The sequence below is a fragment of the Acomys russatus genome, chromosome 7 (assembly GCF_903995435.1).
Source record: "Acomys russatus chromosome 7, mAcoRus1.1, whole genome shotgun sequence".
In the NCBI taxonomy this organism is placed as follows: domain Eukaryota; kingdom Metazoa; phylum Chordata; class Mammalia; order Rodentia; family Muridae; genus Acomys; species Acomys russatus.
The window spans coordinates 22,895,773-22,910,193 of record NC_067143.1 but is presented as its reverse complement, the minus strand read 5'-3'; the positions used below and the strand labels follow the sequence as shown (position 1 = coordinate 22,910,193).

Here is a 14,421-nt window from a genome sequence, read left to right as displayed (position 1 = left end):
TCTCCCTTCGCCCCCTGCCTCTCTTGCCCTTCTGTTTTTGCCTTTGAATGAACAAAACAAAGAAGCCACCTTCAGAGGTAAGCTCCTGGACTTCCGACTTCCTAGCCTCTAAAGCTACAAGAAAGACATTTCTATTCTTTCTAAGTTCCTCAGTCTCTGGCATTTTATTGTCATAGTACAAGACAGACTCAGATAAGATCATTCTAGAAAAACAATCTAGTCTGGCCAAAGTGGAGGGCGAGGTGGTATTTATTCAAGGAAGGCAAGTATGATGTGATACCATAATGTCATTTACTGTATGATGTGACCTAAAAGGACTCATGGTCATCCCTGCTAATGCTGGGAAAGAAACTGATAAAAATTGACATTTATTTCTAATTTTAAAAAGACTCATGAAACTAGAAATCTTAGCATGATAAAAATATATAAACCACAGTATTAAAGTTCTCCCCCTTCTCTCTCCCCCCCCCTCTCTCTACACACACACACACACACACACACACACACACACACACACACACACACACACACCTTGTGGAGACAGAGACAGGGTTTCTCTGTGTAGCTCTGGTCATCCTGGAACTCATTCTGTAGACCAGGCTGGCCTCAAACTCAGACATCCACTTGCCTCTGCCTCCTGACCCCTGGATTACCTACGCCCTGCCTAAAGTCAACATCTCTCTTTTTTAAAAGATGTATTTCTTATGTATACAATGTTCTCCCTATGCGTACATCTGCATGCCAGAAAACGGCATCAGATCATATTATAGATGGTTGTGAGCCACCATGTGGTTGCTGGAAATTGAACTCAGGATCTTTGGAAGAGCACCTAGTGCTCTTAACCTCTGAGCCATCTCTCCAGCCCCAAGTCAACATCTCTTAAGTAGAGAATGTCTGGAGAGGCTTCTGGTGAGTTGGGAAGAAGGCAATGGATCCTGCTATCTCCTCTACTCTTTGCTATTGTGCCGCACATGGGAGTCAATGCAGTTAGATAAAGGAAATCAGTCAGAAGCATAGAATGGAAAAACATAAAGAAAAATTATGTCTATTTGCAGATGACATAATAGTATACCTAAAAAATTGCAGAGAACCAATGTTCAAACTAATTCAAGCAATAAAAAAAACTAAGCTAGTTTGAAAGGTTATAAAATTAAAATACAAATCCCAATAATCCTTAGATACACAGAAATAACTAAAAGTATGTAATAATGAAGAAATCCCCACATACAGTAGTAATAATTAAATGCATAAAAATACAGTTAAAATATGTGTAACTTAGAGGCTGAACACTTTTCCATATGTAGGAGAGACACAAAGCAGACATGAACAAACAGGATGCAGCCCTTGTTCTTGAGTAGAAAGACTCAACATAATGTGAATGTCAGTTTTCCCAAAATTTAATTTATTTATAAATAATAAAAACAAACTCATTCTATATAGTGAGATATAATATATTTATATTTATATATATATATATATATATATATATATATATAATGTAGAAAAGCAATCAAGTGTCCAGAAACCCCAATAGGGAAAGGTCATGAGGGCTGTCTTGCATTGCCTCACATTAAATCATTCCATAGACTCCCAATAACTGAAACTGTGATATACTAACACCGAAGTAAATAGGGATGAGCAGGCTGGAACAGAAATCCAGAGACAGACCCAAGTGCAGGTGGGGATTAGTGTATCCTCTCCTAGACCTGTGTCAGGAGCAGCGGTGGGCCAGGCAAGCCTACATTCAGCGCATTTCTGCCATGGGTAGGTATGCGGGGGAAAGAGAACATGAGACCTTATCCCAGCTACACAAAAAAAACTTCAGGTTCTAAAGAAAACAGAGGAAAACAAGCACGACAGAATCCCTCCATGAACTGGCTATGCAGAAAGACCACAGTAACAAGAAAGACTTAGTAAGTTACACTATGAAAAAGCTTTAAAATATCCATGTGCTCAAACTTGACTGACAATTCACTTTTTAAATGTATTTTAGAGGAATATTTTTGCTCCGAAAATGTTAGCTTAAATCTACCACATGAATAAGACATTATAAATTTTCATTTAAAAGCATGGTGGAGGGAAAGGACTTGATGAGGCAACTGAGGGAAGAGTCTTACTTCGTGTCAGTGCCGGTCCCCCACTTTACCTTTTTCAGTTTTGTGTGTGCTCCGCTGTGGTTTCCCTGTGCCAGGTCTGCCCTGCCCAGGACCCGGTATGTTTCTGCCACTTCGGGACTGAAATCACCGAATGCTCCTACTTTGGCTTCCAGGGACTCTCTCAGTATCATCGTGGCTCTCTGAGAAAAGGAGAAAATGCTGTGTGGTTTAAAGGTTCTAAAGACTGCTCAGTGCTTAAGGGCGCTTGCTATTGTTGCTGAGGACCCAGGTTCAGCACCCACATGGTAGCTCGCAACCTCTGTAACTCCAGGTCTGCAAGCATCAGGCACGTAAGTGGTGCACAGATATACAAGAGGCAAAACACTCATACACATACAAAGACAGACATAAAGGGCTGAAGAGATGGCTCAGCAATTAAGAGCACTGGCTACTCTTCCAGGGAACCGGGTTTAGTTCCCAGCACCCATAGGGCAGCTCACAACTCTCTGTAATGCCCATTCCAGGGGATCTGACACCTTCCCACAGACATAAGTGTAGGAAAAACATCAATGTACATAAAATAAAAATAAATTATTTTTTAAAAGAAAAAGAAATCTTTACAAAAGTTCAGGGACTGAGTAAGAACTGTGCCTCTCAGGAGAAACCATGAAATGGATATGCATTTAACGTTTTAGAGAAAAGTGTTCTTCAGAACTGCACCACAGTCATATGTGGGAGAGAAAGTACAAAATATGAAGAAAGAAAGCAACAAGGACATTGTGTCAGCTTGCAAAAGCTGTTCCACTGAGCAGAGGTAGCCTGCGTGGAGCCCTTATGTGCCAGGGGCTTAGTTTATGTGTGATCCAATGTCTTTTTTTAGACATCTACAACCTTCCTCTTCTTCTGACCCAGGAGGAGGCCAAGGTGCAGAGCAGCAGCAGAGAGCATCCTCATGTCCACAGGGCTCACCGATGGCCGAGCTGGACTCTGTGCCCCAGCCCTTTCTCGGCCCACACTCTCCCAACTCTGTGCACTACTGCTCCCACAGCAGAGAGACCCAGGCCGCACTCGCAAGTCATGCTTCTGGCCTTTCTGTTCTCACAGAGAATGCTTAGGAAGCAAAAAAAATAAATAAACCCTCCACGGAACGTGACGCCACTGTTTTGTTCGCTTTGTCCTATTTATTTATACCAATGTGGGACAGAAAAAAAACATGAGTTGGTCCAGATACCAAGATACAGGGGAAAAGTCTGTGAACTACCAACTAGATCTTCTACATGGAAACAGTCTCAAAGACCAAACCAAAACAAAAAACCCCAATGACAGCCAGGTGGTGGTGGCACACACACTTAATCTCAACTCTTGGGAGAAGGCAGAGGCAGGCAGAGCTCTTTAAGCTCAAGGCCAGCCTGGTCTACAGATCGAGTTCCAGGACAGCCAAGGCCACACAGAGAAACTCTACCTCAAAAAACAAAGCAAAGCAAAACAAAACAACCAAAACAAACATACACAAAACCTAAGAACTCAGTGTCAACAATAACAAGAACAACAACAACAACAACGCCCATAATTATGACTGCACAACATTAATGCTGAATTCAACAGCTAAATTAAGACAGGACCACAGAAAGGGCTTCGCATAGCACAGCCCTGGGGGCACATCCCAATCTTGTGCTACACACAGGGAAAGGTGTGCATGAAGAACATGGTTCCTTGTGTTGGCAGTATCTTGAGTCACGAACTGTGGCCAGCACATTAAACGTGGTGATGAGCAGAAGCCAATTTCTTAGGCAAAACAGCCATGTAATCTGCCAAGTATGGCCCATGAAAGCCCACAAAGGACTGGGACCTCCATGCCAACCTGCCTGTGCCCGTCCCCTCCCAACGCCTGTGAGCCAGGATGCAGACGGAAGCGAGGGTTGGGGGAGGTGACTGTCAGAGACAGTGAGAAGTGCTAGCGATCCTGTCTCTGAATGAAGCCTTTAATGCTGTTTCAGCTTGACTAAGGAAACTAGAGATGGATGTGTATCAAGTTAAAGGCATGTTCTGATGATGATGGAAAACAGACAGGAAAAACTTAATGGAGAGAGCCGAGAAACATTAAGACTTAGATGAGAAGAAGGCATGGGCACCTGGGAGCCCAGGAGGAGCATACAGCTTCTGTGGGGCTGTTGAGGAGATCCACTCAACCATAGCAAAGCATGTGGTGAAGAAGAGGGAGACGAGGCTGGTGGATGGCTAGCTCCTGTCAGGGACAAACATTTGTATCTTCTCACAGAATACCTTAGCCTGCAGTAGAGTGGTCCTTCATTCACTGTATACTGTAAAGGTAATTTCCTCCAAGAGGTTACCCTGCTGCTGGAGCAAGCTGGCCCATGAGCAGGCAGTAACCACATCTGGCCACATCTGGCTTAGCTACAAGCCATGCTCATCTGTGCAGGCTCCTCAGGAGCAGCTCTTGTTAGACATGCCTGCTACGCTCCCTGCCGATGGTTCTGCAAGCAACGGTGAGAAGAACATGAGGCCATCACGTATGGCTGGGCAAGCCACACAGGGATACCCGGCTGAACCCCAGGTCGTGTTGTGTCCTCTCAACAATATACCCTACCTTGGTTGCGAGCACCTAAGGAAGGGGCAGCTTTTATATCCTTGCAAAAACACAGAAGGGCTGGGAATAATTCTGGAATGAAGGATCTGGTTTGTTAAGACCTCCAAGGGCAGTCTGGGAGTGTGAGGCACATCTTTTAATCAAGGCTACTTATGTGTGTGACTAGGGCAAGGAGCTAAGGCACATCATCAGTGACACTGGGCATCAGCTGCCCCTACACTATGGCAGGAAGGACGGGAATGCAGATTGACTACATGAACCCTGGAAGCTAAGGCATCAGCTGGTCAACAACCAAGCATCCACTCTGAATCAGCTCATTAACTTCACCGTGAGCAAGACGGTCCCTGCTTTCACAGAGCTCAGCTGCATATGAGCAGCATTAAATACCCATATAAATAACCCGCATAAAAGTGCTCAGTGTGCTGGCATGGGCTTGTCATCTCAGAGGTAGCGGGGCAAAGGCAAAAAGATCCCTGGGGCTTGCTCGCTAGCCCGTCTAGCTTATCTGGTGAGCTACAGGCCAATGAGAGACTGTCTTAAAGGAGGAGGGTAGCCTTCTTGAGGGTGGCATACAAGCTTATTCTCTGGCTTCCACATATGTGCAAATGTGTGCATATGCATCTGCACACACATGAACAGGCATACATACCCACACATGCCTTACGGTACGAAAAAGCTACTATTACAGGAATTAGCTTAGGGAGAGGAACAAAGTGAGCCTAGACCTGTCAGAAGAACGGAGACACTGGAAGGCTGTGTCATCTTTGCTGTGAGGGCATTAGGGCTCATTGGAATACCAAATGAGTGTTCACTGCTCGGGTGTGTTTTTAAAGTCTGAATAGACTAGACAAATGCACGTGAGCACGAAGCACCTGGGAAAGAGAGGATGCTAGAGGGGCCCTGACGGGAGATGGTGCCTGGTAGCAGGGGAAATGTCAAACTTTGTGTGTATTAAAGAAATCTGGAGGTGATGAGGAACAGTCAAAATCCCTATAGGAGCAAGAAGGAGTGTGGGGTAGGAACCTAAGGGCCCAGCAAGGTCCCCCTCTCTATTTGGTTGGGTGATTTGGAAGAAGAGTGAAACACTTTGCCATGGTGACTGTTGATCTACTCTGGCCTGACAGACTTGCATAAATACAGAATAAGAGCCCATGTTCTTTAGGTGGGAGAAGAGAGATGGAGGACGAGGAAAGAGTTGTGGGGAAAAACACCTTTAGTCTTCATCTCTAAGATATGGTGTGCTAGACTGAAAATACACACACACACACACACACACACACTCACACACACACACACCAAACCTCTGAGGTATCTACTGTCTCTTTCTGGAATGGCTACAATTTACAGGAAACAGGTTCCCAGGAGTTTTATCACAGGAGGATATAAGGTCTGACAAGTACAAGCGCTGGTCTTGTTCTACTTTTCTAGGTGATGTTGAGCAACAAACCAGCAGCAAAGAGAGTGAACTGAACCCTCTGTGCCCTGTAGTTTTTACATTCGTTATAAAAATTCCACTCAGTACTCAAAGTGAGAAGGTCGGGACTGGCCACACTGGCTGCCACACAGCACCGCTGCTAGATGCAGCACGGGCTGCAGTGAGAAGGGTTTTGCTCACTGGGTTCTCAGGGTTCTCAGTGCTTCGTGATCTTTTATAGTTGGTGTAGCATTCGTTTTCTCCCAGCTCTGTCTCTAAGAGGAAGTATCTCTATGCTGCCCGGGACTGGCTCCTTGATTTATGTACCAGGGTCCCTCCCAGGTTAGGACATGCCATGTGCACAGTAGGTGCTTAACAGAGGCTTGCTGAGTGACATAGTCTTTGGCATCCCATGAGAACAGCTTGACAAGTGTGACCTAAACTCACTCACTTCTTTTTGTCCAGTGATTTGCAGAAAATTGCAAAATTCATCTTGAATCGAGAGAAACTTGGCTCTTCCTGTTCCTTCAGAATCCTTGGCATGAGTCATGCTTTCCTGAAAATACTTCTCGGCCACATCTGAAAAGAGCACAGCACAACAATCTTCAGTATAGCTCAAAGATCTGAAGCAGAGACGGAGCAAATATGCTGTGAGTGATGGCAGAACACTTAAAAATAAGCCTTGGGATTAGAGACGCCAGTTCAAGGGACTCTCCTGTGTCCATTAATCTGCCTGTTTTAGCAGAAATTATTTATATCTCAGAAGGTCACAGCAACTTACTTTCCTTATTTTCCAGACATTTTGGTGTGCTTGGTGATACAGAAAGCAAAAGGTAACGGGGTGGAAAAGGAGAAACTGTTCCCAGACACGAACACCCTAGGGTATTTGCATGTTGACTGCCTAGAAATCAGTCACTCCTCACAATTCACATAGTTTTATGGGCTCTAACTGTAATCTTGATATATAGTCCTGTAGCAGATACACATACACACAACACAAAGCAAACCCCTAGAAAACCTGGTTGATATGCTGCTGAAGAACCCCGACCATTCTAAACCCCTAAACACACGGGTTAAAAAGACAAAAATAGTTTTAAGTAAATGACAATCAGAAAAGAAAGAAAAAGAAGACCCCAGGCACAGAAAATGAAAAGGGAACTGAAAACAGAGCGGTGACTACACTCAACCCTCTTGTTTAACCAAATACCTGAGATAAATCAACGTAAAGGGTGAAAGGTTAATTTTATGCTCACACTCTTAGAGGCTTTGGTATGTGACCCAGTAGCTCGGTTGCCTCAGCTGTGTTCAGGCTGAGCGAGCATGTGACGAGTGATGGAGCATGTCGTGCTAAGTAGACATGAAGAGAATCAGGAAGGACCTGGCTTCCCAACGTCACTGCCTAGAGGTTCTGTCACAGGCTGGGGACCAAGCCTTTAATACAGGGGCCGAACTGTGGCAGACAAGGAACTGAAGTTTAACAGTCCACAGACCTATTGGGAAAAAACAGTGTATCCACTCAGCAGTGCAGGTTCCAAACTCGCGCAGGCCTGGAGCCCGTTTGTGGTAGGAAGCTGAGTGAAACTCCCTGCAAAAAAAAAAAAGCCAGCGTGGTGCTTCAAAGACATCTGAACTGCTGCTCATCCCAGAGGCTCTGGGCCAAAGTCTCGAGTGTCATGTGACACCATAGGTTTCTGCTGGCTTTTTAGAAAGTGAGATCGTCCCTTGGGCCCAACGGAATCACGTGGGCTTTTGTTGTTGTTGCTTTGTGTTTTTGAGACAGGGATTTTCTGTGTAGCCCTGGCTGTCCTGGAGCTCACAGAGATCAAGCTGCCTCGCAGTCTAGAATGTTGGGATTAAAGGCATGCACCGCTATGCTGGGTACAGCCCAGTTTTTGAACGTAGAGGGTTTTCTCCAGCTGGTCAGAGACACTGGGAGCTGTTTTGGTTTGAGTCTGGACTGTCTCCTAGTGGCTCAGTTGCTAAAGGCTTGGTCTCCAGACTATTAGCAGGTGGTGGGACCTTTAAAACGTGGGGCCTAACTGAAGGAAACTATGCTACTGAGGGTGGGTACTTGACGCTACTGTTGCTCCCTTCTGTTTTTCCTTTCTTCTTGGCTGCTATGTGGTAAGTAGTTTTCTCTGCCATGTGCCTCCTCCATGGTATTCAGCCTCCTGACAGGCCCAAAGCAACACAAATGGATACTTTTGAACCATTGCCACATAAGCCTTTCCTCCTGCTAAGCTGCCTGTCTCAGGGATTTGTGGCCATCACAGAAGCATCACAGGGCCTGAGTGACAAGAAAGAAGCTCTCCATTTCCAACACGGACAGGGACCCTAGAGGAGTCACAGGCCAGCAAGAAGACCAGGGCTTCGCTCCTGTGGCTCCAAGAAACTGTAATCTGTTAACAACAGATCAGAAGACGGTCCAGGCTCTAGATGACAACGGAGCTGGCGGCTTCCTGTTTGTAGCCTGAGCAGAGAAATCAGCCTTGTTCTGACAGACATCTGACCTTCAAAACCAGGGGCTAATAAATAGGCACTTAAATAACTAGGACACTTTTGTGTCTATGTGTGCATGTACGTGTGTGTGTGTGTGTGTGCGCACGCGCACACATGCGTGTGTGGAGGTGTGCATACTCACGTGTATATTGAGGCCAGAAGCTGGCACTGGACTGGGCATCTTCCCCTGTCTCTGCCTCATTATTACTATGATATTCTGGGACAAGGTCTTGCACTGCTTGTGAGTCTTTCCATTTCAGCTAGACTAGCTGGCTGGAGGTCTCCAGGGACCCGCTGGATCCACTGCTGGGTTATAGTTGAAGGCCATCATTCCTGGCTTGTATGTGGCCTTATATGTGGAAGGCCACCATTCCTGGCTTGTATGTGGCCACTGGAGATCTAAAGCTAGTTCCTCTCTCTCTCCTACCAAGCACGTCACCATCTGAGCTCCTTCTAGCCTCACAAGTGTAATTAGTATGAAACAAAAGAAAACTAATGTGGAAAATAAAACGTTTAAAGTTTATATTGTTTGGATATGTATTTTGCATTAGTTTGGAATTCGCCAAGTTTTAAAGAGCAAATTAGAGAAAGAAAAACAAATACAGCCAGAGCTATGTTCCAGATGTTGGATCCCCCTCAAATTCATGTCAAAATTCCACCCTCCAAGGTGACAGCCTTTGAGAGGTGACTGCGTCATGAGGACGGAGCCCTCGCGAATGTGACTTGTGCTTCTGTGAGTAGGACCCTAGGCAGCTGCCTTGACGCTCTTCTCTGGGAAGAGGCAGTGAAATGCAGCTGTCTGTGAGCCAGGAAGCAGCCACTGCCACACATCAAACCTGCTAGTACCTTGACCTTAGGCTTCCCCAGTCTCCAGGGTTTTGGAAAACAAATTATTAAGTCACCTGATGTGTGTTGTTTGCTATGGCAGCCTGAGCAGTTAAGGCAGCCGAGAGCGAACGGAAATGCGCTCCACCACACTGACCCGGGCGAAGGCTGTAGGCCTGTCTGCCCACAGAGGCAGGGGGATGTTCAAGACGCAGGCTCACACGTCATGCAAGCTTCTTTCCAATCCTTAAGCGCTGCGTGCCCATTTTCACAGTTGTAGCTATGGACTTCTCTCGTGCCAGCTGAAAACCGGAGGCATCAGAAGTAACAGGCAGCCAAGACGGACACAGAAACATAGTGAAAATGGACAGACAGAATGCCCCAAAGACACAGAAGCCCTGGTCATTTGCTGATAAGCAATCCTGCATAGTGAAAAAGCTCTTAGAACATGGCTGAGATGCAGCACAGCGAGAGTCCTGGCTGCTGAGAGATGGTCCAAGCACAGTCCACGAGATCTTTAGAAAGGGAAGAAGCAAGCACATGGGGGAGAGTGTCTTCCAGATGGACGTGGCTAAAGAGAACTCCAGTCTGGAAACAAGCAGTGTTCGCCTGCAAGGTTCTGTTTGAGGATCCGGGCAGGGGCAGGATTCCCTCCACTTGTCTCCTGGGCATGTCCTCACCCCAGGCTCTTTAGCCGGACAGTATTAACTGGACATCATATCCTTCACCTTCTCCCAGGCCAGAAGGTGCATTCCTGTGGTATTACCGAAGCCCTATGGAGGAAAAGCCTCCCATATGAAAAATGCTGTATCTGTTTACTCATTGCTGAACCCACAAACTAAGTGTCAATTCTGGCTTGCTTTGATAACCTGATGTCAGTGTTGGAGGCAGTATCTTTGTTTGTTTGTTTGTTTTGTATTGTTTTGTTTTTTTGTTGTTGTTGTTTTGGTTTTTTGAGACAGGGTTTCTTTGTGTAGCCATCACTGTTCTGGACTCACTTTGTAGACCAGGCTGGCCCCGGTGGTGCATGGCTTTAATCCCAGCACTCGGGAGGCAGAGGCAGGTGGATCACTGTGAGTTCAAGGCCAGCCTGGTCTACAAAGTTAGTCCAGGACAGCTAAGGCTACACAGAGAAACCCTGTCTCGAAAAACAAACAAACAAGCAAACAAACAAAAAAAAGGCGTGTGCCACCACGTCTGGCACTGGAGGCAGTATCTTATGGATAAAAGCACAACACAAACATTCCAAGTCGGCTGTGGCTAGGGTATGCTGGAGTGGATGGTGCTTGATATTTTGATTTTTCTGCTAATTGGGAACCTATAAAAGAATGTGGCCCAACCCTTTTAAAGTAAAACAGAATTGGTTGAAGGGCAAGCCTGGTGGTGCATGGCAGTAACGCAGCACCCGGTCTCTACCCAGAAGGTCTCTAGTCAAAGAACAGTAAAGCTGGGAACTAAAATGTCCCTGATGGCAGGTGTCACAGGCAAGCTGACCATATCTGTAATGGCATGTCAGGACCTTACTTTACAAGATGTAAACATAGGAAAGGGCGAGGCGGGGTAATCTCAGGCATCAACAGACGTTCTCCCTCCCTGTAAATCTAAAGTCATTTTATGTTTATCTGGGATAATGAAAAACTCTCTCTCTCTCTCTCTCCCTCTCTCCCTCCCTCCCCCCCCCCCATCTCTCTTTCTCTCTCTTTGGTTTTTCGAGACAGGGTTTCTCTATGTAGCCTTGGCTGTTCTAGACTCGCTTTGTAGATCAGGCTGGCCTTGAACTCATAGCAATCTGCCTGCCTCTGCCTCCTGAGTGCTGGGATTAAAGGCGTGCACCACCATGCTCAGCAGAAAAACTCTTTTATGAAAGACCCTGCCTTACTTCCCTCACCTCTTCAGGCCCTAAATGAACTGTGACCCATGGTTATATGGCCGGTCTTTGAGGAAAGAGTGAAGCGTGCTTTAGCTCATAGCAGAGGAGTCATGTCCTGAAAGAGATTGTTTTCTGGGCCTGGGAGGGGGAGTTTAGGCACCTTAGACTCATCTGGAACAAGTGATAAGAGAATTTCCAAAGAGACAGGAAGCCATGGCCTGTGGACAGGAAGTCATGTCCTGACATGTTCCTGTGTTCTGAAGCTGGGTAGGAATTCACAGAACTAGCAAGCAGTTCAGTGTTCTTGCACATGGCTGCCCTTAACTTTAAAAAGCACTTCTAGAATTCTCTGCAACCTGATGCCGCTAGCCTGGGCAAAGATGAAGTCATTCTCTGACAGACGGGAGTGTGACTCAGCTTGTGAACCTGAGCCCTGGTGGCAGAGATGAGCCAGGACTGGAAACCTCTTCCCATTGCTACCCAGCTGAGTGTTTGGGTTGTCTATGGGTTCCAGCAGGGGTAGGGAGTGATGCTGTGGACAGGTACTTTAACCATCTCTGCAGGTGGCTCTGTCTATGAAGTCAGATAGACTTGCACGGAGGTTCATACATATGCAAAAGGAAACAAAGCTTTGTTCAGATAGCAAGAGAGCAGCCCAGTAGATGTCACAAAACTTTAAAGAAAATCTGTGTGTGTGTGTGTGTGTGTGTGTGTGTGTGTGTACTAGCACACACACACGCATGTGCACGCACATTATGTGTGTGTTGGTATATGTGCTGCAGTGCATCTGTGACAGAGGGCAACTTGTAAGAGTTGGTCCTGCCTTCCTACCATTTGGGTCCTTGTGGTCAAGCTTAGATAATCAGGCTTGGCAGTAAGGCTCTTACTCTGAGCCACCTCTCTGGCCTAGGTCAGGAAATCTCTAACTAAAATAAATTCCAGTTAACCTGGGGTTCATCTTCTTGAGGCTGCTCTAAGGCAGGAGGAGGGATGGTGAGGACAGCTTCATTATTTGGGAGGGCTCCATGTACAATGTGACAATTATTTTTTGCAACAGTCTCAAAAAATAGCCTTTATACTAACAGCAAAGGCTTTAGGGACTCCAAGAAATCTAAAAACAGAAAGTCTGCAATCCTAGCCTGACCTTCACCCAGCAAAGAGTAAATGGTTGAGACCATGGTGGGTGCTGCTACCTCCAGCCACCCATCATCCCCTTTATGGGGAGACCTGGGAACTCACCCGTACTTTTCCTATGTCTCTGACCCCACACAGTGGGTGGCTGAGGAAGTCCATGAGTGTTGCTGGGGCAGGTATGAATCACAAAGCATGGTAGCTGACTGAGCACGAGGCCAGAAGAAGCTTGCAGGGTATAAAGATGCTGAGCATGCTCACAGGGCTTGACAAGAGGCTCAGACAGCATGGGATGGGCTTGGCTTGGGGTCCTCACTACCAGGAGCTGCCCAGACTCCACACTTGTCTCTGGGTCCTCACTACCAGGAGCTGCCCAGACTCCCCACTCCCATCCCTTTAGCACTTAGAGTCCCACACAGACAAAAGTTAGGCACTTTGCAATCTCAGACCTCCAGTCCCTTAGGTTAGGGATGCATATATTTTCTCCAAGGAGAGGCCTTAAAATCCTTTTCAAAAGCACTGAGTATAAATAGCAAAGCTTTTCTGAGAAGTTCTGAACATAAATCTTACATGGTGGCACCTAAGTGGACGCCCAAACCTTGTGAAAGTGGCTGTCACAGGCTGTGTACTTTGTCCTGGCCAGAAATGGCACAGAGTCCACAGGCCTCACTCCAGACACACAGGAGAGAAGGCAACTGGCCATGTTGGACTCCTGAGGTTTCTGCTCTACCCTGGGGTGCTACCTAGGAAGACTGTACAGCAACCTAGGCTCTTCTACTGACTCCAAGAACTGCCGAGTGAGTAGCCCTTACTGATAGGACAAGGCCCTCTGGGGCTTATGACTTGTACCACTAGGGCCAGGGATGTGACATTCATGGTGTGACCACCTTTCTGGGTGGAGGGTATGGGAAGGAGGCAGTACGCAGTCTCCGTTCTAAGGCCTTGGGGTGTTCTAATTTGCTGGAAAACCTTGTATTCCATTTCTCTAGATGTAACAATAATTCCAGAAGTTTCTGAGAGAGGATCATTCTGGTGCCAGAAGAAACAGTAAGCATCTCTTCTTTCTTTTTGTGGCCTCACCCATCACTCCCCTGCTTCCCAAGGGGGTTCAGAGCAGGTGTGGACAGATATGTGCTTGGGTCCCTAACAGGCAGGCACGTGCAGGCTGGCCGGGCATTCTTAGAAGCAGTAAGTGGAAGGGTAGGGATGAGAAAGGTTCTCTTACTGCACACAGGGCACCAGGGTATGGGAAGACTGTGGAGGAAAAGCAGACCAAGAGGTGCGGCATCAGGATAAGGGATACAGACAGGGTACAGCCAGTGTTGCCACCATGGAGGCCTCAAGTGAAGGAGGGAAGGAGGAAGCAGCTAAGGGAGGCCACAGGAAGGTGAGGGCTGTGGCAGTGCCAGCTCCCAAGTGCCTTACCTGCCAGGAGCCCCCAGGCTCCAAGAGCTACAGTAGATGCCTGGAACTGCATTTCCAGTCTCTCAGGACACTCAGGGTCCAAGGGACATCATAGCAGGTAGCCACTGTGTGGCAAAGGGGAGGAGGGTGCCTGAGGCAAGCAGAGCAAGCAGAACACGGGCGGGGGGAGGGGGGCTGTTGGGGGAGGGGAGAGTCGAGCAAAGGGAGGATTGTGGAAGACCAAGACCTACCCAGGCCAAAAATAAAAATATAAATAAATAAAAAGCTTGATAAACATTTTTCATTATACCTATGTACAATATAGGGAGAGGCTAGGACTGATGAGTGAGAGATGGGAACTAGATGTATTCATGTATAAGACATTATACACAGGGAATCCAGTTACCCAGAAATCCCTGTCCTTGGCTCCAACAGGGACAGACACTATTCCCTCTGCTGTCTTGGGACTCAGAAGAACTCCTCAGCCTGCTGGTGGCCAGGACTAAGCGGGGCCATTTCCAAACAAGGCTGCCTGTACTGAGCAGGCCCTGCAGCACAAAGGTTTACACTGAAA

The 14,421-nt window shown here is 46.8% G+C and overlaps 1 protein-coding gene across 8 annotated transcripts in view; it reads right to left on the bottom strand.

Moving 5' to 3' along the window:
* The window catches only part of Ttc23 (tetratricopeptide repeat domain 23), a 91,096-nt gene that overhangs the window by 13,765 nt on the left and 62,910 nt on the right, over nucleotides 1-14,421 (bottom strand). For 6 of the 8 annotated variants that reach the window (XM_051148709.1, XM_051148710.1, XM_051148708.1 and 3 more), the window contains exons 8-9: nucleotides 6,570-6,697; nucleotides 2,147-2,296 (exon numbers count right to left, since the gene is read on the bottom strand). In XM_051148709.1, the coding sequence (XP_051004666.1) occupies nucleotides 2,147-2,296; nucleotides 6,570-6,697 (278 nt within the window). The remainder of the gene's footprint in view (nucleotides 1-2,146; nucleotides 2,297-6,569; nucleotides 6,698-14,421) is intronic. The other 2 variants (XM_051148713.1, XM_051148712.1) reach the window with 1 other exon arrangement.